This window comes from Tasmannia lanceolata, unplaced genomic scaffold, assembly GCF_043159265.1.
Source record: "Tasmannia lanceolata isolate RefF3 unplaced genomic scaffold, GAP_Taslan_0.1 ptg000006l, whole genome shotgun sequence".
In the NCBI taxonomy this organism is placed as follows: domain Eukaryota; kingdom Viridiplantae; phylum Streptophyta; class Magnoliopsida; order Canellales; family Winteraceae; genus Tasmannia; species Tasmannia lanceolata.
In genome coordinates, this window is record NW_027518683.1 from 12,878,268 (window position 1) to 12,905,542 (window position 27,275).

At 38.9% G+C, this 27,275-nt stretch overlaps 4 protein-coding genes across 5 annotated transcripts; 1 reads left to right on the top strand and 3 right to left on the bottom strand.

The window, feature by feature from the left end:
- Nucleotides 1-723: 723 nt before the first annotated feature.
- Nucleotides 724-3,625, bottom strand: LOC143878395 (nucleotide-sugar uncharacterized transporter 2-like). Its single transcript, XM_077380686.1, has 7 exons — nt 3,236-3,625; nt 2,514-2,665; nt 2,197-2,405; nt 2,024-2,117; nt 1,726-1,892; nt 1,455-1,625; nt 724-1,288 (listed from the first exon to the last, which is right to left on the bottom strand). Exons 1-7 carry the CDS (start codon nt 3,324-3,326, stop codon nt 1,006-1,008), a joined length of 1,167 nt encoding a protein of 388 aa, XP_077236801.1. The 5' UTR covers nt 3,327-3,625; the 3' UTR covers nt 724-1,005.
- Nucleotides 3,626-6,753: 3,128 nt separating this feature from the next.
- On the bottom strand, nt 6,754-7,269 carry LOC143878742 (pathogenesis-related protein PR-1 type-like). Its single transcript, XM_077380985.1, has one exon. It carries the CDS (start codon nt 7,267-7,269, stop codon nt 6,754-6,756), a length of 516 nt encoding a protein of 171 aa, XP_077237100.1.
- Nucleotides 7,270-10,605: 3,336 nt separating this feature from the next.
- Nucleotides 10,606-17,402, top strand: LOC143879760 (Peptidyl-tRNA hydrolase II (PTH2) family protein). Its single transcript, XM_077382301.1, has 2 exons — nt 10,606-11,053; nt 16,931-17,402. Exons 1-2 carry the CDS (start codon nt 10,610-10,612, stop codon nt 17,111-17,113), a joined length of 627 nt encoding a protein of 208 aa, XP_077238416.1. The 5' UTR covers nt 10,606-10,609; the 3' UTR covers nt 17,114-17,402.
- An 895-nt stretch (nt 17,403-18,297) lies between these two features.
- LOC143879761 (coatomer subunit beta-1-like) lies at nt 18,298-26,585 on the bottom strand. 2 transcript variants are annotated; one of them, XM_077382304.1, is made up of 5 exons: nt 26,230-26,585; nt 23,988-26,071; nt 21,998-22,507; nt 18,921-19,006; nt 18,298-18,719 (listed from the first exon to the last, which is right to left on the bottom strand). In XM_077382304.1, exons 2-5 carry the CDS (start codon nt 26,034-26,036, stop codon nt 18,515-18,517), a joined length of 2,850 nt encoding a protein of 949 aa, XP_077238419.1. In that variant the 5' UTR covers nt 26,037-26,071; nt 26,230-26,585; the 3' UTR covers nt 18,298-18,514. The 2 variants fall into 2 exon arrangements, with proteins under 2 accessions (XP_077238419.1, XP_077238417.1); XM_077382302.1 differs by having other exon boundaries at nt 23,988-26,585.
- Between the last annotated feature and the right edge of the window lie 690 nt (nt 26,586-27,275).

The following is a 27,275-nucleotide window of genomic DNA, read 5'->3' on the forward strand; positions in this document are numbered from 1 at the left end:
AATTTTGCACCCCCTGTAGGATGATTCACACCCCATTAGGGTGAATTGACGTCAAAAAGTGTTAAAAGTCCGATGTTTTTTTTATGCTTTTTGACGTCTATTCACGTTACAGAGGGTGCGAATCATCTTACAGGGGGTGCAAATTTATCATCTCCCAAAAAACAAATATGAACCAATAAAACGAGATTTCTCTATCTCAGCCAGGGTCCATGAAATCCGAGAGATCAGCACTTTCAAACCTTAATCACAATGCAATTCTACACTATATGCAAGGGCCATGTGTAGAATGATCAGGACTGCTGATCCAACGAGCAGTTGCCTGGAAATATAATGGGCCTTGTTCCCAACAAGGCCCATTATATTATATGATGGGCCGAAAAACAGTTTTGTTTCCCAACAAGTGTTTTTAGCAAGTCTTGCACGATATAAAGTGGAAAGGAATCACTAGGGAAATACAAGGAATACTCTTGAAAAGGAAGTTGGCGTGATTGCCGTTGGAGTAGGAAATAAGGTATTAGTACAGTAGGCCCAAGACAGAGACTGAAAGAAACTTTGTTTAAAGATGATGCTTAGAGATGATTAAGAGAAAAAAAAAGGAAATTATGAAAGCAAAGTAGACATGAAAAAAAAAAAATTATAAAAGCAAACTAGACATGATTGAAAGATAAAAGGATCTGGTAGTTGCTTTAATGGCTAAACCCATCTCCAAAGATCAACCAGAGAGACTAGAACTTAGTTTATGACTTGAATTTGTGGTCCAAAGAGGACCTAAATAACAATCAGGAAATGATACATTTGAAGCCCAGTAAGGGCTTCTGCTTACACATGATATATCAAAACCACAAAAGCATCTGTTGACAGAATTTTTAATTAGAAGATTGTAGAGATAAAAAAAAAATGAATAGGTTAGTGAATAGTTTGAAGCAATCTGGATTTTAACTGAACTTGAATCTTCAACCCATAATTCAAAACTGACATCTTCCCCAAAGCCAAGTTTATATTTGTTTAGACGGATTCCGTGGCACAATTTCCATTGCCGGTGTCGCTTTCTTTGCTCAATTTAGATTTTGTTAAAGAGAAAGCTGCTTGCCGTGGGGAAATTCTAGTTGTTTGCTGGCGGGAATCGATCAGGTTAAGATAAGTGTATACAGACATACCGGCAAGGGCAGTGATAGCACCACATATACTCAACAGGCCTGGATTTGAATTGAAAAGAAGAAATCCTCCGAGAAGTATGACACATGTTTTGAACTGCCCAAGAATGACATGAGTTGTCGCAGAGGTCGCCCTGACATAAATTTGAATGAAGATATCTTCAGATCAATGAAATATGAGAAACCATAAGGCCAAAAAATAGAACAAAATGCCATAAACACAAATCAGAAGTCAGAACCTACTAGTGAAGGCATACATTTCATTCTAATAATCAGAATGTCATAAACAGATAAACTTACCCAAGTGCCAAACCACCAGACCACTGAAGGAGAAAGCCAAGGGCGGCCGACATGAGAATAGCTGATGTACTAGAAAGGCTCCAATCAAAAGACAAAATGCCTGGAGGATCGAGCCAAGGCATCAACACCACCAAAAAGAACACAGTGATTGGTGTCGTCTTCCACATCAACCTGTTTCATGGGTAAGATTTAGAAAATGAAACACAAGCATTCACCGTAGCCAGGAATCAATTTTCAGGAAAGAAGAACGTTTGGAAGAATGCAAACATACGCTAACGCTGTCCAATTATCCTTCTGTTGTAGATTGGACCAGAGGATCTTATTAACTGCGCTAGGTATTATCCATGCCAATGCTATACATGCCCCGAAAAGGTGGAATTGGAGATCGGTAACAGTTGCAACAGCAACACCTACGGATACTACGGTAAGTGCTAATACCTGTAAGGTTAAGAGACAAAGGCTAGTTAATTTCTAGGAAGAGGCAACACATCTAACCCTTGTATTATTAAAAATGAACACAGTGAACTTAAAAACTCCATGCATGGATGCTAAAGCTACTAAGCAGTTACCTTCTGGCAAGAAACCCTCTTTTGAAACAAAACGAATTCCGCAAGAACAATCGTTGGAGTTACAGCAATCTTAGCCATCTGATAGAAACCCACACTGAAAATAAATAGTTAAAGACTTTGAAAATGTTATAATGAAATTATTATGTGGTATCAACAGGAATAATATATTTCACCTATTATACTTCAAGCTGACATTAGCAAGGCCATTCGAGAGAGACATGACAATGCCGAGAGCTAGTAGAGAAGAAAATGGGGTCGACTTGGCAGGAGGAGCTGCTGGAAGGAGCGAAAACACATTCAGAACAGCCATTAGGAACCAACTCACAATGTAGTGGATGAATGTGAGAAAGATGGGGTAATTGAATCCAATTTTGCCCAGCACCTAAAATGATAAGAAATCCACATTACAATCCACTAAACTAAAAGCTTACAAAAGCAGCACGTACTAGTGAATATAATGAAAAGAGAAGCAAAGGCAAGGTAAGCACACCAATTTGTTCATCATGATAATCCCAACAGAGACAAAGAAATTGAAAGACAGAGCTACTGTTGGGCCACATATGCGCTGCTGTTGACGCTTTGACCCTTCTGATGTGCGCAGCTCGTTAAACAGAGACGCCCGCAGGTCTTCTAACGCTCTACCTGATTGAAGGGAAAAATGAAACAAAAATCTCAAACTAAATAAAATAACGTCAAATAAAGAACGAGAAACCATTTCCGCCTTTTACCTGATTGAACTCCATTCAACCCTTTAATTTTGAAGCAAAACAAATGATTTCTTGACTAAGACCCTTAATTATGCTAAAAACAATACTAACTACTCTATTATTTCCCATTCAATTCAGATCAATTCATTAGGACTTGAATGTATTAAGAGGACAAACTTGGCCTTTTCAAGAGCCACCTTTTGTCGAGTGCCCCAGACAGTTTATAGGGCGGTTGCAGGTGGACTGCTTAATTATCTTTTCTGTTCTCTCTGCTGGGGACCCCTCCCATTACTCTAGCCATAACCTGTGGCAACTCCAGCTTGCGCCAACATGAGCCTAATCTAATACTTGAAGAACTTGATCAGGAATGCAAAAATCCCTAGCGAAACTTACTAAAATACCCCAAACTTCAATTGAAACACCAACAAATCAACAAAAATGGAAAATTCAAATTGCACAGGTAAGTTGAAAAGGAAAAAAAAGAGAGAAAAGAAACAGCACCAACCTCTTTCTCCAGCATCACTGTCCTTGCGCTTCAGTATCTTCCTCACATCTTTCCTTATAAAAAAGTTGAGCATCTTCCTGCTACAAATCATCGCCACAATGCAATTTCTTCTATTTAAAAAAAACCCAAAATCCCCAGAGCGAGAGAGAGGGGAAATAGGAAAGAATAAAATCTAGGTCACATAGAAAAAGAGGAGAGAAGGTTTAGAAGAAGAAAAGAAGGAAGTGGAGAAATAGAGAGACACATGTAGGGAAGTGGGGTGAGAAATAGAGAGAGGGATGTTAGATTGTTAAAGAAAGTGTGAGTGAAAGCGGTGATGGAGGAAACGCGTTTGGACTTTTGAAGAGGGAGGGAGAGAGAGAGAGAGAGAGAGAGAGAGAGAGTCACGGTCACTCGCCGACACTCGCCTCGTCACAGCGAGGTGACTCCGTGATCAGCAAAAACAAAACAAAAAAAAAGGAGAGAGAGAGAGACTGAGAAATTCCGTTACTGCCACGCGTACACTGTGAAAACGAGCACACACTTTTGAGCATGGTGATCGTGCGTGCTACGCACGCCAGTGCATGATGGGGAAATATTAGAAATGTTACACTCACTCTGACTTGCACCAGCTAGATACCGAAGATGTATGTAATGATCCAGACCGTTCAATTGTAGGCTACACTGGCAAACCTAAAGAAATTGGATCGTTGATATTAGTGGGCCTTAATAATCATGCAGCAGGACGGCCCAATTGATGTGATTTTAGGGATTTAGGATTATTTAACAAAGTGAGCGTGATTTGAGGGAGATGAAATGACTTACGACACTGACACTTTATTGACCGCCTACCTTTTTTTAAAGCTAATTAGAAAGGAATAAAGAGAGTAGGGTGGCATTATTAACAAAGTGACCGTGATTTCCAACAACCGATCAACGGCTAATTAAGTTCAAAATAAAGAATCGAGTGGGAGTGGGAATATTATCTCCATCTAATGTGGGACCAGGGCCCACCGTATGACCTGATGGGGTGGCCTACTCAATCAACATAACTCACCAACTTGGCTACTGGAGTGTGGGGCCGACGGGCGCATGTCTATCTGCATCAAACCTCTTTTTTACTCTATGTTTCAAAGCATATGTCTGAAGAAATGCCTCGGGGGGTATTTCCTTCGTTCTGAAGACATGTTCCTTTCTTTTATAAGTCACTGACGTCTCTCCTGCATCTGTTAGTAGAAAGGTCGAACATGACACGCGACATTCCATCTATTTTACTAGCCTAAAACATTTTATATGAAGAAGATAGATGGAATGTCGCATGTCATGCAGATGGCATGGTGGAAGATAGATGGAATGTCCCATGAACATGCCCCGATCAGCCTTATTCGATACTATGTAATGCTAGTTGGGACTCCTAGTCCCCAAATATACTTTTCATAGTATCAATGAAAATATGTAATCTTTCAAAAAAAAAAAAACGGACTATAAGAAAATACATCTGAAAATTAGTTTCATAGAATCTTATTGGAAAATGGTTTTGAAATGTGATTATTTGTTGTAACGGGTATAATAGTTTCAGAAATTGAGAGTCACTACACAGAGAGTCAATCACTCAATCCATGATAAAGTGCAAATCTTTGGGTACCACAAGGAGACATATATGTGAAATTAAAACCGTTGGTCTTATACAATGTCATCCAATGAATCACATGCATGGTCTTCATCCCATTCCGAACAGGCATCCCATGTGTAAGACAAAGGACTATGGCCAATCTCTAAATTGTGCATGATGGGTCTAGGGCCTAAGCTGGCCTAAGCTCATGCACACGAGTCAAGCCCAATAAGTGTTTTTTAAGGAGCATAAGAGACCCCTTTCTTTTTTCCATTTTCCGAAGAAACCCTCTGTAGATATGATCATCCTATGGAGATTATTTATGTTGGGGCTTGACAAAGGAATGATTTGGATCATATCTTTGAATGAGGTAGGTATCACTGTATATGTTTTAATAAAAATACGCTCTATGTGACACCACATATAGTTAAAGGCTTCCAAACAGGCCTTAATGTCCAATTTGCAAAGAGTACTAAATTAAAATAATATCATATGCAAACTGTAACCAATTTCGATTGCATCCAAAGAAGTCATACGTCTAGACTTTCCCCACAGAGAGAGAGAGAGAGAGAGAGAGAGAGAGAGAGAGAGAGAGAGAGAGAGATTGTCATATACTCATTAAATAAAACTAGCATAGCATCCAGACAAATTGGCCGGAGTCATCTCCGTTGTGTTTTTTTTGTGTTGTTGGGACTCCGTGTCTCGTGGTCTTTCCCCTAATTCGTGAGAATTTTAAGGCAGAAGGACAAGTTATTCATTATTTCGTCGTAAATTTTTACCTTAAAATATGAACCATTTAGAGAAGAGGACAGCGAGAGACCTTTTTTAATTATCATGATCTGTCGGTGGTAAGAATTCCTTGGGATGATCTCATCCAAACAAGGATGGAGACTCTATTATAAAAGAATGGAAAAAATATGATATTTATTAGGCTCAGATTTTGTCTTATTGGTTTATTTATTCATCTGAGGTGGCTGCTCTCACATGCAACAGCCCAGCCACAAAATGCCTTCTGTGATGCTCCCTAGCAAAACCCTTACATTAGAGAGTAATACTATCACCAAAACAATCAGCAATGGGTTTCACATGGCACGCATGTGTGCCGTCCGCTGATTTTGCGGAATGGATATCTCATCCATAAGATTAACACTACAAAATTCAACATGGTTTGTCTTTTAACATGACCCTAGACGGTGCGTTTTGAATAAAGGGCCATCTGATCACATAAATGTGGTGCATACGGGGCCCAAGGGTTCAAAGAGGCAAATGTTCGGAAATTTTGGAAGACCGGCCTTTGGAAAGAGTTTGAAAAAAATTAGATGTAGCTCTATCTATCTATCTATTAAATAGTAGCAATAATCAGAGGGAATGACGTGGACACTCTCCCCACGAAGTCCATCTGACGTGGCACCACAGAAAACTCTCTCTCTCTCTCTCTCTCTCTCTCTAGCTGTCTCTCTCTCTCTCTCTCAACAACACATTATGCACTCTCTCCATCCCAGTAACACATGAAACAGGTAAGGCAATCCTAACCGTCCTCTACTTATGAAATATGAAATGGCATGGCCATCTGATCAGCCGTCATTGATGTTGGGCTCATTTAAGTTGTTTGTGATCATCATCTATCTATGGTGGCATCCGTTTACAAGCACAAAATCGGGTGCGTTGGAATAAATTTTTCATTACATTTATTAAATATTAGAATATGATATAGATCAACAATCAATTGAATAACAATATACAACAAATTAAGATGCACCGTAGGGTGTTTTCTCATAATAGGCGCCCCCAAGCATTGGCACCACCATACCTTTCCATGACTTCCTACTCGTTGGTCCTGATGGATGGCAAGCTAAATTCTACAGACACCCACAGCGCACATTAGATTTCACCATAACCTACAGAGCCTAACGTGTGCCCTTAGCCCCTAGTAAGGCCTATCACCAATATAGTTCCCGGGTGGATAATATTCACAAGTGATGAAGCTATCCCCACTGTCGCAAACAATCTTTGCACACCCCACGCGCTCTGTGGTCCTCCACACGATCTGGGTGTAGTGTGTGCAATCTGGGCCGGAGCACGTATTGGTATCGTAGTGGTAAAATTGCTTCTCTGCCACCCAGGCTGCAACTGCATCTTTTGCGCTCCAATCGTGCCCTTGCCCCCAAAAGATATTCTCACCAAATACAAAGGAAGGCGAGTGCACCAAACGGCAGTCGTGGCGCCTCTCGTTCGAGTAGACACGAGCGTATGTGGCTAACATTGGATCCCACTTGAGAGGTGGTACGCCAACCGCATTCCTAGCATTGTTGTGCCCATCTAGGAACTCTTTAATCATCTCAGTTTTGTTAGCTCTTCCATGAGCAAAACTTAGGAAACTAAGCAAGAGGATTAAGGACAAAGAGAAGGGGATGGTACGCATGATTAGTGAAGATCGAGCCATTGATGTGAAGAGGGTGCCTAGGATAAAGATTTTCTTCTTGGTGTGTTTGTGTGGTTTTGAAAGGTTTGTAGTGGTTGTTTATATAGGGCTAGAAATGACGGCTAACGAAGGTGTGTTTTTTTTTCTTCTTTATGTTGCTTTGTAACCAAGATTTTCTTCTTGTTGTCTGGGTTCAGTTGTTTTGGTACTTGGGAAGTTGTGTAAGGTGCAAAAAAGGTGGCTGAAGGCATATCCATTTAAGCCTGTGCGGCTAGAGATTGTAACGTTCGCTTTATTTAGCGATGATCTGAGTTTTCTACGTTCAAATGAGCGAGTCCTCACATCGGACGGTTGGAAATGTCTAGATGCTATGACAGATGTACGGTTTAAGTGTTAGGGAGATCATGTTTCGTGTCCCTTAAGGCCAGCAAGGACTTTCTGTTACTATGAAAATAAACAAATGAGATATGGTGAAATGGCTGTGACGGCTACATATACATCGTCCGCCTCCATTTTTGCTTCAGAATCCGTTAAACCGTGCCGTCCGTTCCGGTATTTTATATTACAGCCCTTGAATATTTGATCAAATAGCAGTTCAATTTTTAAGAAGCTTGCCATTGGATCAAATATCAAGGGTGCTACTTCCATCGTTTAGCCTATACGAGCATATCCGCCCACTAATATATAATTGATCTACTTAATACATGCTACGTACGGTCTCTTTGTCAAACATAAGAAAAGATGGATGTTAATTTCATCAATGCCCCGGAAAACATGGATTTTTTTTTCCTTGAATGTGATCTCTCGGCACCTTATTTGCACCTCAAGCAACCAAAATTCAAAGTCCTGCACCCAAAAAAGAAAATGAAAATAATTAGGGGTGCAACCGGGTCGGGTTGAGTTCGGCTCGAGCTCAGGTTCAGGTTGAATTTTCCAACCACGGTTGAGTTAGGGTCGGGTTCAGGTTGAGGCAACATCTTTAGTTATTTTTTTATTAAGCTTAAAAACTCAGGTTTGCTCGGCAGGCTGAACTCGCGTGTATGAAATTCTGTATTTTAGTCTTCAATGTTGTTTATATACCAAAGACACAGTTGGCGATTATATCCTGTCATCTGAAGGGAATTGGAAGATGGGAAAAGAAGACCTTTTCCAGTGAACCCTTAAGATATCTGAGGATTCTGTATGCAGAACCCGAGATCGAGCGAAGACCCCGAACACACTATCTGGAACCGAGTGTACTGGTTGAAACCCGATAAGCAACCCGAAATGGAGAGCATGACCCGGGTCGGGTTCGGATTGAGTTAATGGTTCCTCGGCTCAGGTTCGGGTTGGCCTCAACCTAACCCGGGTTGCACCCCTAAAAATATATATAACAAAACATGAATCAAGGCAAGCTTAAAACCGAACGGAAAGAGAAGGAAAAGAGTTTCCTTTGGTCACAAAAGGTTATATAAACAAATCCAACACAAATATAAAAAAACACAAATCAATATATAATCATTTCCCCTTTGTATAATCACCTTCTCATGGTGTTTATCCCTTTCTTCATTAACTTGGTCACGCCGCAACTAATCGAGATCATAAGGAAGTTAGGAAAAATCTTATAACTTTTAATGTTAAGGGGAGAATGATAAAGAAAAAATCATTAAATTTAGAATTATTAAATCACCAAACATCGTAAGGAAGTTAACAAAAAAATATAAATTTGCAAGAAACTAAAATAAACTCCTATCATATACTTAAATTCAACGTCTAGACAATGGTATTTCCATATTACCCTATCATCGCTGTCTCGCAATGTACTAATAGCTTGGGAGAGGGAGAGGGAGAGGGAGAGGGAGAAGCATGCGAGGGTGAGGAGCATGAAAAGCTTCTTAAAAAAAAGAAAAAGAAAAAACACTAACCTAAATTGGTATTTTTATCACTACGTTTTAGGGATTTTTTATGCTATCTCCGCTCACTCCCATCCAATTCTCTCCCTGTCCGTTCTCCTCAACTCCTCTTGCACAATTGGCCCCCTAATTATTCCATGGAATAATTTTTCATGGCCTAAAAGTATCCCTCATTACCTACATTCCACACTGATCCTCATTGATGAGGTAGTTTACTATGAATTATGCTATCATATTCCTCATATAACTAACTTTCATGACTACTATTCTCACTAGGGATGTTTTTTATATAGGAGAATGATAGAATGAAGGGCGCCCTTGCAAAAACCAGCTTCAAGGGCGCCCCCATTGGTCAGTTTTCAGCAAAGTGCATTTATGACGGCGCCCTAAAAAGTGGACGGCACAGAAAAAAAAAGGGAAACTGCTTTGACTTGGCTGAAACTGACTAATGGGAGCACCCTTGAAGCTGGTTTTTGCAAGGCCACCCTTCATTCTATCACTTCTCTTTATAGGCACATGTATTAACAGGTGTCTTATAGGTTATTGGATAACCTGTTTTCGAGATTGGCTATCCAAATTTTAGGATTTTATCTTGAGTAAACTCCTAGGAATGGCTACCCTACGTAGCTGTTTGACAAAAGGAAGTAGGGGTGCAACTTGGGTTGGGTCAGGTCGAGCGTTTGCCAAAAATTATAGGAATCAACCCGAACCTGACCTGATTTTAAGGTAAAAGCTCAACCTGAAAAAGAAAGAATTTTTTTTTGTTTTCAAAATCAAAATAATTACTTGTTTTATGGAAACTTGCAAATCTATTAGACCCATGGTTTTAAATTTCGACCGAAATCCGAAATCGGTGGAGACCGACTCCGAAATTGACCAAACCGTAACGGTCATTTATTTCGGCCGAAATTTCAGAATTTCGGTCGAAATTTCGGTTTTTCTGAAATTTGACCAAAAAAAACTATTTTTTAATATTAATTTAATATATTACCGAAATTTCGACCAAAATTTAATATTAAATAAAATAATCATTTCGGGTTATGTACCAGATTTCGACCGAAATTTTGAAATTCCAGGGTCCGAAACCGGTACCGAAACCGAAATTTTAAACGACCTTGATTTTTTTTTAAATGAAATATTAATTTATGGAAAATATTGATTTCGATAATTTATTTTCCTAAATCCAAATGCCCCCGACTCCCCCATGTACAATATACTCTACCCAGTGGGATTGTTCTTACACATGAAAGTGGCTATCCAAGGATAAAATAAACCCATCGGGATGGGACAAAAAAAACACATTCACTTGGATGTGAGGATTATGGGATTGACAACATTTTTGTGGCTACTACCGATGAACGGTCGAGATTATGAGCTCACGCGTGTATCCTAACATAGGTCCTGTCAAATGAACGGTCCAGATTATGAGGTCGCGCCCTACTCATTCTAATCTCACCTTCTCCTGTCAAATGATTCTCCGTAATCTGATTCCCGACTTCTTTCTTCTTTATTTCCGCTCACGGCTACTACAGATGCCACCAAAGCTGCTTCCTACTCGCTACTTGTACAATCCCGCCATCTATCCTCCTTATCACCTTACAATTAGGGCTTCTTTTTTCATTCCCACACGATCTAGGGTTAGGGTTAGGGTTAGGGTTTTGCAGCGGTGTCACTCCACCCAAATGAGCAACAACAGCATCATCACCAATGCGGCAGAAGGAGATGAGGAGAATCGAAATTCCGAGGTTTTGGTACAGTACGTGGTTCTTCGTCGGGATCTAATCGATTATTGGCCTCTCGGAAGCATAATCACACAAGGTTGCCACGCCTCCGTTGCCGCCATCTGGATGAACAGGGACGATCCTCACACCTCCGATTACTGTAGTGATCGCAATCTCGATTCGATGCACAAGGCAACATCTTTTCTTTTTCCTCGTTAAATTTGTGTTTTTTTCCTTTGAGTTGTAGTCTATCTATCTATCTATCTAGTTGAATTCGGATTGAATTTCGTTATTTATTTCGAAGGAATGTGGTGTAGATGGAATTTCAGGCAGGGTTCTGAGATTCAAACTTTTAAAAGGTAATGTTAGGCGACTAATTGGCTGTAACACAACTCAACTCAACTCAACAAAGCCTTTTTGTCCCAAACTAGTTGGGGTTGGCTAGATGAATCCTTTAGAAAAATTTCATGAAGATCTGTAACACAAAAAAAAAAGAAGAGAGGTTGATTCGAGGCGACTGGACCTCCTAAATGTTCAATTCGAGGGGAACAATGACTATCGTGAAACATAAGTTTCTTTATGTTGATTGTCAAAAAATTCTCTGCATTTCCATTGTAATACAACTACTTAAATTACAGCCCAAAATTAGTGTCATATCACTAATTTATTTGCTCACTCACAAGACACATCATCAACAACTAACATCCACAATACTAAAACACATATCCATATGATAACTATATTGTAGCAACCTCATATAGAGCACAAGATGCGTGCGTTAGGGAATTGCAATTATCTCGGTTTTATGCGAATTATCTTTTGTGTGCTATTACCTTGATGGATGCTGAGATTACCTTAGTTTTGATGGGTGGTATCATTGAAGTGTTACTTTCAAGCTCTATTTTCATATGAAATTCTTTGCATTGTCTGTTGAAAGTAGGATTCTCGAAATATTTGATCGCTTGAATTTTCGACTGCAATTGCGGATGGGTTATGGACCGATCTGTTTTTGTCAGATGTTGGTTCTTGTGGCCTTAGTTTACTCTTCTTAGGTTTTCTCATGCCAGAAGGTGTGGCTCCTCTCAACTTGCCTTGATGGGGAAGAGTTCCATGCTCATTGGATAGTGGTTGTGATGGCATTATCGTGCCCCATTGGCAGCCTGATATGTGAGAACCTCCTTGTGTGGGATTCTGGAATTTGAATTTAATGGGCGTATTAGGGATATCTGGTACCCTTTGATTTTGGTGGATTTACCATGATTCACTGGATTGATTATTTGGGTAAGCTTGGAAGACAGATATTATTATAGCTAATGCACTTGCTCTTATTGAAGGTGTTTGAAATTTTACCGACAAAACATGCATTTTTTCTTTGGACAATTGATGCAAACCTGGGTTCGCGAATAACTACTAGGATTTTAGGAGCTCATGGGGTGAAACTTCACACTTAAGTAATCAACCGAATTCCAAAACAGATGAGCAAATAGTTGCAATAAATTTCAGAAAAGGGAAAGTCATGGGGTTAGCTTTTAAAGACAATCCATCAATGAAAAAAAAAAATTCTACAATAAGCATCCAAGCATACACCAATCATTCCAAGAGAAATATGTCTCCAAGAAGGTCAATTTGTATTGAAGGAAAGTTCAGCATAGATCTGTCCAAACAGAAGAAATCATATCTAGGGCCAATTTATTAAATTAAAATGAAGCAAGGCACCTCTAAACAAGGGTATGGCTAAGGGATTATTCTAGGGTGAATGGGAGGCCAAAATAGGGGTTATGGACAAAAATAATATGGAGAAACCTCACCGCGGTTGTAGCAGTCCATCCACCGTATAATACGTGCACTTGAGGGCCCAAGGGAGTGGGGGAGAAGTCCGTAACACAAACCACGCAAGGACAACAGCAGCCACTTCTAAATCAGTCCTATGGAGGAATAAATAGGTTGCAGACGATAGAATAAAGAAGAGAAATAAATGTGATGGTGAGGCTGATGAAGTGAGAAGAGGTGAGAGAGAGAGAGAGAGAGAGAGTAATGCGGATGAAAATCAAAAAGATTGTTCCAGTCGTTGGCGTTGAGCAAGTTTTTATATTTTAACTATTATTTTCGTCATTTTATTTGTAGGCTACTTTTTAGGCATCAAATCTCATCCGTTTGAAGTGTTTTTGGTGTCTTTAGAAAGGTTTTTCGATTACCTATCTAACGAGCCCAAGATCACATGATTTGGATGTGTTTTGAGCAAGTTATGACTGTTTTTAGGAAGGGGTATAAGTCAAATACGGGATTACTATTTTTTGGTAAGTTTTTATCTTTATTTAGCTTTGCTTTAGATTAGATGAGTGGTTAAAATTAGTTTTTACTTTAGGTTATCTTCTAGGGTTTCTTCTCTTATAAATATATCTTATCAAAGCAATGTAAAGGGACTTTTGACTTTTGAATATTGAATAGAATTGAGATTTTCTTTTGTGAGAGCTATTGTGGCTTGGACTTCTTCTTCTCTTCACCTCTAGGTGGTTTGGAACCATCTTCTCTCATCTCCTCTTCTCTATTATCTTCTATTTCTTCAATCAAATCAGCACAAAGAAGGTTAGTAAATCCAATTTTCTTTTTTTCTTTGTTCTTGAACCCTAAAATATAAATACCCAAAATCTATAGATCTCTCTCGTTCTTCAAGATCTCATTTCGAGACTTTGAATGATTGTTTTTATGATTAAACCTCAGCCTAAACACCCAAGAACCATAGCTTTAAATCCCTTTTACAGCCAATTGAAAATTCGCACCATTTTCAAGCCCGGAAACCCTTTTTGAACATCCGTAGCCTAAACCTACCATCAAGTTATAGCCTAAACCCTAGATTAACCTTTCTTTTACCTTCTAAACCTTAACCTACAATTTGGACAACAGTATTAAACCAAAATCTCAGATCTGCCAAATTACCAAAATATCCCTACAACTCAAAACTGGACCGTTTTGAGCCGTTTACTGCTGCTGGACATTTTTTCTATTTTTCTTCATTGGATATTATTATTTTCATGCTTGTGTGACAGCTATTTCATTGGTACTTGCATTAGCTTTTAGTTCTTTTAATTGGTTGCTTGCGTAGGCCTAGTTTCAGACTAATCTTTCTATTATCAATTCATCTAACGAATCTTTATCGCTTTGATTGATTTGTATAAGGTTTAGTTAATGCTTAGTTACAATCTTTACAATTATTTATGCTATTTAAGTCTCATTATTGCTGCTGCTCATAGATTAATTAGGAGTTAATTCGGCCCTAGGAAAGTTGTTAAGTATTCTTTTAATTTTTCGCGTAAGCCCTAAATTGTCCTAAAGCCTTAATCCCATTAGGAGTGTAGGATTTTCCCTAAATTAAGTATTGTCCTGCATCAACTTGGTATCAGAGCACATAGTTAATTTTAGGAAACCTTTTAGGGTGTTAGATTAGAAAAAAAAAAAGTTCAAATTTGTGTTTAGTTTCCCTTTGCATGCCCACAAGGAGTGGTAAGGATTACCACACAATGACATCCGGTAACCAAATATCAAATGAGGAGTTGGCCCAACTTATTAGAGACAGACGCAAAGAGGTACGCCTTAGTAGAAAGCACCGCGAAGCCTGCAATCGAGACCGTGAAGCCCGCATTCGAAAGCTACAAACCGTTAGCCATGAGATTCCATGTTACCGATGTTACCAACCGACATTATTCAATGTTACCACAGTCGAGAGCTATAATCCCACAACCGATGATACCCACTCCCACGACATGCCAGACGCAATTGATGCTAGTGATGGGTCGAATGTTCTTGGTGAAGAGTGCGCCACTCCCACGACATACCCACTCCCACGAGATGCGTCAAGTCTAAATTTGATTATAGTTCCAAAGGCAACATGGGTCGAGTGGGTATAGGAAGTCTTTTCCTAGTTAACAACGGAAACACGCTACTATCCTTCTCACATCCAGCGGGAACATGCATGGGAATGAAGCGTAGGCTAAATCCCTCCGTTGGGGTTTGAGATAGTTTGCGGGAGTCATGGTCAGACCCATAGTTTTAAAACTCCTCCGCGTCCGGGTCCGCGTCGACTCCTCCAAGTCCACTCTTTCTTATCTTGGCCGCATTGCACCGCATCATCGTTCTGCATTTTTCCCTACAGAGTCGATAAAAACTCCCTTGACTCTCCCGAATTATGACCGCGTCAACCGCGTTCTTGTCCGCATTCGTGCCGAGTCAACAAGGACTTTTCTTCCACTGTGTTCTGCGCCTCATCAGCATTTTTAAACACTGGTTAGACCTTTAATCATTGAAGGTGACTCTGCCAATGAGTGGACCTAGGGTTTTAACAAGGCTCCTGGACATTGGAAGTCGGGGGACATCAATCTGAGATAAGGGATATTTGCGTAATTGTCCGACCAGAATTCAGCCATAAGCAAAGGTCAGTGAACAACCTAGCTGATAAATTGGACAAGGATGGCGCAGAGGAGGAGGTAGTTGTATTTCAAACCTTATAGGTGGAGTAAGGATGCAGAGGTTTGACAGGTTCTGAATGGGAAAGCTGCGCTGGAGTTTGTCTCTTGTCAGGTGTATTGGGAATGTAGTTGTTGGGAGGTTTAGCCGGTCTTCTGTGGGACGCCTTGTCCCCTTTGCTATTTTGCAGTTGCGATTTGAATAAAATTTGTTAATTCTCAGAAAAAAGTTTTCTTCCATCACATTATCAGAGGATGAGATTATAGAGTGATACATCCCTTCCCTTGAGCTGATAAACTCCACTTTCAATGAGATTTATGTCATGATCATGGATTATATTCTTCCTCCCTCTGTACAAGATCTAGATAAAATGTAGCTTTAGCGATGCGAAAACTTAGTCAAATGATTAGCTTTCTATTGAGGTTTCCGTTAAGCTTTGTACAAATTTTCTTTATCAAATCTGATACTATTGGGGTTATCTGATTCTCAATCTCATTCTCCCAAAAGAAAAAATCTGATTCTCAATCTCCATACATCTTCATTATTTCATACCTAAATTCAATAGGAATTAAACTAATTTTGATATTGTTGCCATTTAAAAAATAATAATAATAATTTTGATACTGTTGTTTGTAATTACTACCGTCTATTTATTTCAATTACAAATTTGAAGACAGCCTTTAGTAGCTCGTTGTATATGTTATCATAATACTATTTGTTAATCCCAGCTTCCCTATCAAAGGGGTGAAAAGAGCAACTGTTTTATATTGCAAGTATAAGGTAGGCAAGATATCAGAAACCTAATATGGCCTGCAATGCTCAGCCAAAGCAAAAGAGAGATTCAAATAGGCCACATCAGTATTGATTTTTTCATGATTTTCTTAACTGCTGAGATTTACCTGGGTCCTGTCATCTACCTTTCATTGGACGAACTTTGAGAAGCTTACAGCCGACACGACCCATAGCTTCTCTCCCAATCATGACCCAAGTCTAACCTCGGCTCGTGCATCTTTGGAAGGATCCTGTCTCACGCAGATTAGAATAAATTGGGATCATCGGAATGCAAATCAGCCATGTCCTTTGAAGTTGCCCTTCTATTTGTCTGTTGCCTGAGGCTATGAATTCTCAGCTGCTCGAGAGCTAAAGGCCTTGCTGAAAACAGAAACTAACTTGCCTTTGTTGTTTGGGTGTATAAGCCAATTCACATGAAGCCAATTAATAAAGTCATCTTTCAAAAAAATAAATAAATATAAGCCAATTCATTTGAAGCCTGGTCGAGTGGAACATGAATGATCACATTAGCGATTACCATTCTGTTGAAGCCTTGGCCAGAGTGGGTGACCTCAATAGAGATTCTACTAATGAAGGATTTACTTGCATTGAACGAAATGGCAGCTTGCTGCCTTTGTGGAAGATTGGATTAGCAAATCATCTGCTGAGTCCCTGTAAATCTATCTGAACTAGTCCAGTTGCTACAGGAACAAATGTTTGGAGGATCTTAAAAAATTTCGAACCATTGTTTCTGTTTACTTTTTTTCAGGATTGTTCTATTATTATGCGAGGACATTGCCTTATGATGATACTGACAGAATCATTATATTTTTGCAGGTCACTCTTGAGGTTAAGGGTGAACCCCAAATCCTGAATTTGTCACAAAAGCTCACATCCGGTGGCATTGCACATAAGCTGTGGATCGAACAACCTGAGAACATCCCCACATGTCTTGCAACAAAACCATATCCCAAATCTGTGGTTTCTGCATTCTTCAAGAAGCTCAAGCTATGTAAATGATGAAATTTTGGTTCATTTAACCCATATGTAATTTTGTTTTTGGTATCAAAACACTGAATATCAATCATTGTTCAATTTGCTTTTAAGCATCCATTTAGTCCTGAAAACTCATCTGGTTAGACAGGATCGTGGTTGTGTATTTGCATTTTGGGCTATAGTTCGTCCACCCATGGTTGGTGTAACCAAAGAAATGTATGGTGCTGCATTCACTGTTTCTAAGTTCGAATCCTTGTGCGGTATTAAAAGAAAAAGGAAGAAATGATAAATGAAGATACTTGTTTGACTTCTCTGGGATGAATGAATATGGTTGCAATGGTGCAGACTAGCAGGTTCTTGATTATTGGAGATTAAAGGTAAAAAGATGGTTTCAATACGTGCACACGCAAATTAGAGAAATGATTTATGGACTCATTTTTTTATAATTAGCCTTGCCTAAATGACATATGGGAATTGCTAGCGCCATCGCAAAAGGCATTTCGCAGCTAGTCTGTCACATCGTGAATGGAGACAAAAGCTGCTGTCCTCATTAACGAGGTGGCTGGTCTGACATGCGACAAACCAGCATGATGTATGGATCCCTATCTTTATCTCCTCAGAGGATTCTACTAAAACCTTGCTTGTTAAGGTATATAATGGGGAGCATAACTACAAGTGGGGATCGCTTGCTCAATGATCCAGACCATTTATTTCTTGGGATTTGTTATGGATGGGCCATAGAGCAAAATCCTTCCCTATTAGATGATTCTAAACCTCCAATTTGTAGCCACTAAATGATCGGGAGAAAATACATAGCATCTCTATAATTAGAAGGTGTCGGTTTCGCCCTGGCACATCCATAGCAAGGCTTAGGAAATAAATGGTCTGCATAATTGAAAGAGTGGACTCGTAACTTATGCCCGCTCATATTATTCCTCGGGAAAATATGTGCCTACCAACAAATAAGAATCCATAAATATTCCAAATGTTTCTGTAATTGCAGTCCTGCCTAGTCTTCCTTGAGGGTTCTATTCTAGTTTTTGCTTGTTTGACAAAGAACACTGAAATTGGAAACAGAATTTTTGGATAACAGCCTGCAAAGGGGGAACGGAAAAAAACAAAAAACCTCGCAGAACCAAATCAAGTCATGATTTTAAAGTTTTTTTAAAAAAGCAACTGCTATTATTTGTTTTCTATAAAACAACAAATTGGATAAAACTCCTCTTAGCCTCACAAATCCATGAATACATATGCATCGAGTCAATTCATTCGCATTTTATGCCAAGAAACAGAACACCTACTACTCCCTAGATGCTCAAAAGTAAAAGACCGGCAGTAAATCCTTACCCTCAAACGGAAATACCCGTAAAAAGATGCAGTTCAAAATGGGAAAAGAATGGGAATTGATGAAAGGGGAGTCGTCGATCAACTGCCTCCCTTCTGTTTGAGTGTGATCTTGTCCCCTAAACTGAGGGCGATCCCCTGTGTCTTACTCCTTATCCGTATGTACCCACTCAACTTCCCATCTAATTGCTTTTCAATGCTCACGTTCACCAATGCGTCCTCCCCAAACACACTCTTAGCATACAGATTAGCTGCAAGAAACCCACACTCCCCATCCATGGCAGACCTGAAAACAAGAACCAGCAAAGAGAATAAAATATGAGAACATTGTATGTAACAAGACAATCAATGCTGCCTGAAAAAAAAAAAAAAAAAAAACGAAAGACGCTGCAAAGTAAGGGTTTTTCTTTCTTTTCTTCTTTGAAAAGATTACAAGAATCATGTCTCAACAAACCAGAAATATGTGTAGGCAAGCATAAAAACTTACGGTGCTGTGAGGCACTTCATGTTTGTTGATTTGATGATATGATTCAAAAATTCCTTCTCGTCTTGAATTATTGTGTTAATGGCCACCTGAAATTCAATCATAGAAATGACCAATACATGATATTCATGGCAAGCAAGAATATTTGGAGTGATGAATGTGCAGACTGGATAAAAAAACACTGCAGAACACTGCATGATGCATAGTAGACGAGTACAATAAATTGAATATAAAGGAATTTGAAATCATTTAGATATTAGCCATGTCGAAACAATGAAATAGAAAAGTTATTGTCCTACCGAAACTACCCATTGTGTCATTCTCTTTTAAAGAGAGTCACAAGTAGTTGCCCAAGTAAGTTATATCCTACCAAACAAAAAAAAAGGAGCCTCAAGTAGTTATATCCTACCAAAACCACTCATTGTCATGTGTCATTATCTCTTTTAAGGAGTAACTACCAGACCCTATCTCTTAAAAGAGAAAGCCGTATATATAGAAGAATGATGGATGAATGAAATAAAGATTAGAATATTTTGCTCTTTGTAGATGCTACTTCCATTGTTTTTAGACATGGGTGTGATGCTCATGTTATACCCATTGGTTAGATGCCTTTGGTGCCATTGATGTGATGCCTTTGGCTAGTTAGTGGTGCGATGCCCTAACTCTTATCCTTAAGCTTGCTCGTAATATTTTTTCTTCAATCACTATTTTTCTACTGTTCAAGCATACTGTCTTTTCTGCCCACCAATCTATTAATTCCTTCTTGTTTAAAATTCACGTGCTTTGATCATGTTGCCTGGAGAAAACAACAGAGAGAAGGATAAAACTTTTTGCCTGAACTTCAAATCTATAATTAATCAAAAACTTCCCAAAGAGAGATTTACATCGTATAAAAGACTTCTCACTTCCAATACGCTTACATCCTAGATACGAGCATCCTAGTACTTTCCTAAAGTTTCTAATGTTAAAACAAACCCAAATGACTTATATATTAACTCATAATCAAATCATACCTAAAAATAGAAATTTCCCAAAGAAAATTTACCCAAATCTCCTCTAGAATTACAACTGTCAATATTAAATAGTTTCTAACGGTAAACCAGCCTCATTCAACTGTCCTGCATCAAATTCAACCTCCTCAATTCAAAATAGAAACTCCAGAAGCTATAAGCAACCCAATTTTTTTCCCAAAACATGACTTTTGAGGCACAGACATCCTAGACTTTTCCTACACACTTTCCACCTATAAAAAAACTGAAAAGGACTTCTATCTTAACTAAGCTTCTACTCATGCCTATATGTAGAAGAATCCCAACAAAAAATAACCCAGATTTCCCCTAGATTCACAACTTTCTATTGCAAACAATTGTTAACTATAAACCTGCCCTTATTTAACCTTCCTACTTCAACCTCCTCAATTCAAAATAGGAAAACCCTAGAAGCTTCACACAGTCCTAGCTTTTTCCTGACATGGACTTTCTGAAACCAAACAAAAATATTCCAAAAGTTCAAATATAAGTCAACAGTATTCATTAAACCTTCTTTCTTCAATCCCCATCCTTCCACGTCCAATTTCTAGTTTGAAGGACCCATGGATTTGCGCTAAATCACGAAGATGCATGGAGAAACCTCAACATCGTTTACTTTTTAGGCTGGATAAAGACGATAGTACAAAATGGTGACTCGCTGTGCCATACAACCACCACATTTTTGCAGTATGACATAAATAAACATGGCAATGCATGTCTATGGTATATTGCCATGTGAATTCATCTCCCATATTCTCATGGACATAAATAAACATGGCAAGGCATGGTCTTGGGTATGCCTTCTTCAAGGACAATTAACCTAATGTTTGTTATGTCCACTGTAAATAATAGCATGCTGAAAGCCCCAATAGAAGGCTGTACCCGGAACATGCCCAAGTAATATATAGTCATGTTTGGAAAATTCAGACAAAATGGAGTTTACATTCATTTAAATCATGAACTGTAAATTGGACATCAGCAGCAATTATTTTCAGGCATTACACACGCGATGCTTATCAATTATAATCCATTTTATCTAAGTTGCACTGGTGTATAACATGATAGGAATCTGTCCACAAGCAACTCATGTGAGATCCTGATTGGTTAACTCAAATAAATATGAGTTTATATTTACTAAATCAGGGGCAAGGAATTGTACATCAGAAGCAAAGATTACAGGGATTACAAGGCCAGCATCATTTCATCAATTTCATTTTTACAAAGGTTCAGAGATCGATGACGCATTAGCAACCTGTCCTCGGGATCCAGACTCAATTACCTTTCATATGAATATACGTTTGGGTCAACAGATTCGTAGAAAAAATATATATATTCGCAGATTATCTTCAAGAATTGGATTTTACTTCACAGATTGATAGTGATGAAGTCCATTAGTGTCATCTAGGGGCAAGGATATTTGATTGGAAGATATAGCAAAGGCAATGAGCTTCTCCAGACTGCAAGAAGAATCTTATGGTTAAAGATGGGCACTCCACAATAACAATCTCATCTAAAATTTTAGTTGAAATGGCTCAAGAGCCTCCACAGTTGAGGAAGAAGCAGGAGCCCCTCGATGAAGGATAATGGTCATAATTTATATTATTTGGAATACATTCAACTTCACGTTCAGCCACTGATTTTGTGTTCCTAGAAACCAGCATTACGGGAGATATGCCCATCTAAATGAGAGTTCAGTTGTGTCCAGCAATAGTAGACAAATCTCTCTTAGTTTATCAAAGACTAGTTTGATCGCAAGAATTTTCATTTTGAGGGTGTCACGTGTTACATTTACATACTTTTTTACTGATAAAAGTTATACTTTTTTTAGAAATAAATTATCAATTGATAGTGACCATCTTACTTTTCAAGACGATTTATCCAAGTTTTATTCAGTCAACAGAAATAAATTAATCTTTCTTCTTTTGTTTATTGAAAATGGAAACTTTAGTAAAGAGCCAAAATCAATAAACAAGAAACAGTTAATCATGATCGTTACACTAAAAGATGACAGATGAATAAAGAAAATAATAAAAGCAAGGTTAATAAGCATACCTTATTTTCCCACTCAAATTCAGCCCACATGTTTCTAAATGCCACATCATGACAAGAAGCAGGAGAGATGTAATCCATGATGTCAATGTGGATGTCACTGAGGACAACAACTGTTCGCTCAAGAACATTTGAAGGCTCATAAACAATGTTACCAAATATGACTCCTGTTTCAGTTGAAGAGACCTTAATATTGGCACGTATCTGCTTGCTTGATTCTGGAGCTAGTGTATAGTTCTGTGGCCGTTCTACGAGTTTGAGATCTCCCATGGTTGCCAACTCTAAGCACAAATTCTGAAGTGTCTCCTTAGTGCGGTTCACAACTGTAACATCAAGAACAATGTCGTAATGATGGACTGTCACGTATGCCTCAGCATACACGGGATCACTGAATCCGGTCAGTTGAATAATGCGATTCAGCTTATTCGCATCATCTCCATCCTTGGTGAACTCTCCAGTAGCACGTTTTAAATCATCTTGAATCTCATCCTCTAATTCGAGCTGGCTCATACCCTGGAAAAATAGATGCAATCAAGAGAAAGGAAAGGGAACTTCTCATATGTTTTCAATATCATGTGCTTAATAACTAACAAATTTTTGCCAATGAATTGGCACCCAAACACGTATATATGTAAATTACCTTTACTCTTATTCAAATTGTTTAAGGAATGAATACTATATATCATGGCACATGATAGCTTCATTCAAAGAATTGAAGCCTTCAAATGTACTCTTAGGAGAGGATTTGAGGGCAAAGTTTCCGCCTCTGGTTAAGCATGCTCCACTTAGAAGTACTCTGTACAGAGTTACAGACTACATGGCTTTGCATTTATACCATAAAAACTCAATTTTTCATATTAAAAAATCAATCTATACCATCTGCTTGTAGAATTACAATGACCGGAAATTAAGTCTTTACCCCAATAGAAACACAATGATTAGAAATCTGAATTTTGTCAGCAAAAACAAACAAAAAAAACATAAAAGGATAATCTCTTGCTTCAAGAACTGCAAGTTGTTGTGGCAATAGAACCTAAAAGAGCAGCTAGACAAATTAGAGGACTCGTGGGAAAGATTGTACTATCCTAAAGATCACTCTTCCAAGAGAAAGAAGTCTTTATCAATAAATTTAGGGCAGTGATAAATCGACTCCCTAAATGGATAAATTGACTCCCCATGTGTCTATCTCTCTCCTCTTTCTCTCTCTAATCTAGAGGAGAGAGAAAGACACATGGGAGTCGATTTATCAATTTGAGGAGTCGATTTATCACTCCCCTGAATTTATTATAGATAATTTGTTATCACAAGAATTATGCAAACGGCCAAAATCGACACAAAAATTTGAACAAAAGTTCAGCAAAGCCCATCTAATAATAAAGGGCACTCAAGTATGGATCATAGAGAAGAACAAATAAATAACTTTCTTAACAATGTTCATGGAACTAGAATGTGGTTTAGAATGCATATGCACATTCTCACATTGTGAGGCCAAATTTAAAAGGGATAGATGACAGAACAGAGTTAAACATTCTGGTGTGAAATAGTAAGCAACAATCTGCAAGCTATTATCAATTGATTTTTCTATTTTTTTATTTTTTGAATGGCTAGCTATTATCAATTGATGAGCAAATGGAAGCAGGAAAAAACAATTTTGTATTAATTTGGCCCGCTACCATTCAAAAAATAATAATAACAATAATTTGGCCTGCCAAAAAACGTCCACAAATATAATTTGAAAGAAGATCCACCACTATGTAAAGAGGACACAAGCAGACTCAACAAAACAACAGAGGACACAAGTTTCTGTCAATATAACAGTTATGAATTACTTCCTTTCTAGAAGATGGCAAGCTGTCTATGATTAATTAGATATAACTGTTAAGATGCCCACACTCTTATGAATTATTGAACAGTTTCATATTTAATAAGCTACATGGTAAATTTATTTCACACAAGTTTTTTTAAAAAAGGCAAATGGGGCATTCTGCCTTACCTTCCTGCTTTTTAAGTGGTGGAAGTCAACAAGATCATCTGGTTGTGCATGAGATATCAGGGCCTTGGCTTTTTTCTCCTCGGTTTCACGTAACTGCTTGTCAGCAAGCATCTTCACAAAACTCTGGCGGCATGACTGCAACCATATCTTCCTAGGTTCATCACCAGTATTGCAGAGCAATCTTATGCAAAGGACAATCCTGTCATATGAATCATTGTCAATTGGTTGTGGCAGAACTGAAGATTGCCCTAATTGGAGCATAGACACCATGATCAAAAGTGCTCCAGCCGACGCTTTGTTCACTTCATTTTTGGATACCTGAACCTCTTCCAATCTTAGAATAAGCTTGGTTAATGTGCAAGCCACAACTGCACCGAGAAAAAAATCACCAGTAAGAACCATAGCTCTCAAATTCCCAGGTGAAACCAAGGACCCTTGAACAAGGGTTGGAGCAGCAATGGCATTTTCTGAAGCAGCACTCTGGGTGGCATAGGTCCCATCTGCGAGAATCGCTGGTCTTCTAGAAGAAACAGTGGTAGAGTTCACTTGCTGAGTCCGTTTTGAAGAATCCGTGGCATCCCCTTCTTCAGAAACTACATAGAACGGGAGGACACCAAGACACTGCTTGATGGTGGAAATGCCACTCTCAACTTCAGAAAGTGAGAGGCAATACTCTCCAAGGATCCAAAGTGCACATGAACAAACCCGTGCAGCTCGGATTTGGTAGAACGTATCTAAAAGCCTTGTTATAATTGAAACCCTGAGTTTTGGGTTTGTCTCAATAATCTCGCGCACAAAAACAACCACATCCATTGCAGAAGCAACATTGCTATCCCCCAAGAAATCCATCAACAGATGAACCACCGTACTTGCAACCTCAGGGAACTTGATTGCACAGGAATGTATGGCTTGAACCAACATTTGCCGGTACTCCCCATTCTTCTCAAGCTCTCCACTTTGTGTCTTCACAACTTCCTTCTTCAGGGTAAGAACAACCTCATCAATGTTTCGGGGAGTTATCAATTCGAGAGCAATGTCAATAGTTTTCCGACGAATATCAAGATTAGGACTCGATAGTGCCCTAAGTACATCCATAATCATATCAACCATGATATCTCTGTGAGAAGCCTTGAGCTCGTTCAGCCGGTCAAGCACAATAAGCTTAACATTGTTGTCACTCTGAGAAAGCAAAAGCTGACAATAGGTGTTGGCAGCCCCTCTGATAGCAGTAGGAGCAGACGATAGAGAAACAAGTGTCCCAGCACACTCATAAATGACGGCCGTGGAAGGGGCATTCAGCAAAGAAGATAAAATCTTCATATATTTCCCCTTCTCTCTTGGATTTGTTCGACAAACCTTGCGGATCAGATCTAAAACAACCATCTGTAACAACTCTCCCCACTCAGGGACACTATCAACATGTGTGAGAAGATAATTCACTGCGCGATCTTGAGCGCATGTGAAGAGCATCAGGAAAGCATTCCTCTTAGCAGATGGATCCTGCTCAGATCCAAGTGCTTTCTCAATCATCTCAGGCGCATCTACCAGTAGCTGCTCCCCTTGGGGGAGTTTATATATAGACATGATTGCGAGGATCGCATTTCGCCTTATAAACTGGTGTCGATGCTCCAAATTCAAGAGCACCGAAGGGATCAAAGGCTCAATAATCTCGGTCTCACTCAAACGACACAAAAACCTAAGGGTTACCCCACGGATGTACTCATTCGGATGCTGGAGATTGTTTCTTAGGTTTTGACAGATTAAGATCATTTCTGGGAGAACTCTTCCCTTTGAATCCGTCTTATCGATGATCTCTAGGTATAGAAGTAGTAATTTTTGGATCGTATGATCTTCAGAAGGTAATACATAGCGAACGATTGTGATGAAGAGCTGAGGTAGGGTTTCTCCATTCAACAAAAGCATGACAGCTTTTTTCATTGCTTCTACCTTCAGATCAACGTCATTTCCTTCTAGGGCTTCCTTGATCTCGTTAGCGAGAGCAGGAGTCCCTTTGTCAAAGTGAATGACCAAACTACAAGATTTCTCCATCTTCCTATCTTTATCAGAACTGGTACGACTCGGATCTGAAACACAAAAACCCTAAAATCTATCTGAAACCTCGTTCGATCTCAAATTTCGAACCCTAGCAGATCCAGATCTAAAAATCTTGAAAAGAAAAAGACACTATATTATCTAAATTAAACAAAGCAAGATCGATCAGTAGCAGAGATCTCAGACGTACCTTATCGATCCAGAAATTGGATCGGAAACCTAGATCGGAAAATCAGGAAATATGTGAACCAGAAGAATAAGAAAATCCGACTATTTCTGGTGGAATTCGAGGAATTGCGGCTAATTTCTGAGATTTGATGTGAATTGCTTTGGAAATGCAGTCTACCGGAATTTATAATGAATTTCCGCCCAATTTGCATCGATCTGAGAGAGAGAGAGAGAGAGAGAGAGACTGCTGAGCGTCGATTCTAGTAATTAGTAAACGAGATGAAGAACTGAGAAGATACAGAAACCAAACACGCGGGACAGTTTTTGTGAGATCAGATCCGGGGCTCCACTACGGATTATTTGACCTACATTTGTAACCATTGGATCAGAGGACTTGGAGATAGACGGTTAAGAAAAAAATAAGCAATTGTCCGAATGAAATCACCAATGACAATATAGTAGGGCCTCTTGCACACTTCTAAAAATCATTTTTATATAACCTAAAGATCATTTTTAGATGCAAATCTCTCTACTGATAGGAGGGTTAGGATTATCCTATTGAGATGAAGGAATTGCTAGCGTCCATCTAAAAATGCATTTCACGGCTGGTCTGTCGCACCACAGACGAGCCACCTCATGAATGGAGACAAAAATCTTAGCAAATCATATTTACATTGTTGCCCAATAAATGAACGGTCTGGATCATACTATGAAGTGTGACCCATTGTACTTTGGAAAAAAATTGGACGTTAAGGCCACACTGTATAAAAAGGGAAATGATATCACCACTACAACAATCCTCACATTATTAAAAAGTACGATATGGCCTGCATGATAGGATGATCCAAACCGTACATTAGATGGGCCACAGCCTAAATAGGTTGTGCCCCAAAAATCATTCTGACCATGTTCGTTTGTTTAAATTTTTAACTGTTTTGTTGTGTGTGTTGTTGTTTTTGTAGAGACTGTTTGTTTTGTATGTTTAGTATCGTTATACATGAGAGAAACATAGGTGTTTTTAGGTTCTGTTATATAATGGTCTGTCCTTACTAATTTGAAGATTGGTTG

Coding starts and splice junctions, on each gene's coding strand:
- LOC143878395 (XM_077380686.1), bottom strand. CDS start 3,326: ATGATTTGTAGCAGGAAGATGCTCAACTTTTTTATAAGGAAAGATGTG. Junction 2,406..2,513: donor TTATCATGATGAACAAATTG/GTGTGCTTACCT, acceptor TTATCATTTTAG/GTGCTGGGCAAAATTGGATT. Junction 2,118..2,196: donor GTCAGCTTGAAGTATAATAG/GTGAAATATATT, acceptor ATTTATTTTCAG/TGTGGGTTTCTATCAGATGG.
- LOC143878742 (XM_077380985.1), bottom strand. CDS start 7,269: ATGGCTCGATCTTCACTAATCATGCGTACCATCCCCTTCTCTTTGTCC.
- LOC143879760 (XM_077382301.1), top strand. CDS start 10,610: ATGATTCTCCGTAATCTGATTCCCGACTTCTTTCTTCTTTATTTCCGC. Junction 11,054..16,930: donor ATCTCGATTCGATGCACAAG/GCAACATCTTTT, acceptor ATATTTTTGCAG/GTCACTCTTGAGGTTAAGGG.
- LOC143879761 (XM_077382304.1), bottom strand. CDS start 26,036: ATGGAGAAATCTTGTAGTTTGGTCATTCACTTTGACAAAGGGACTCCT. Junction 19,007..21,997: donor AATTTGAGTGGGAAAATAAG/GTATGCTTATTA, acceptor ATTGAATTTCAG/GTGGCCATTAACACAATAAT. Junction 18,720..18,920: donor ATGAAGTGCCTCACAGCACC/GTAAGTTTTTAT, acceptor TCTTGTTTTCAG/GTCTGCCATGGATGGGGAGT.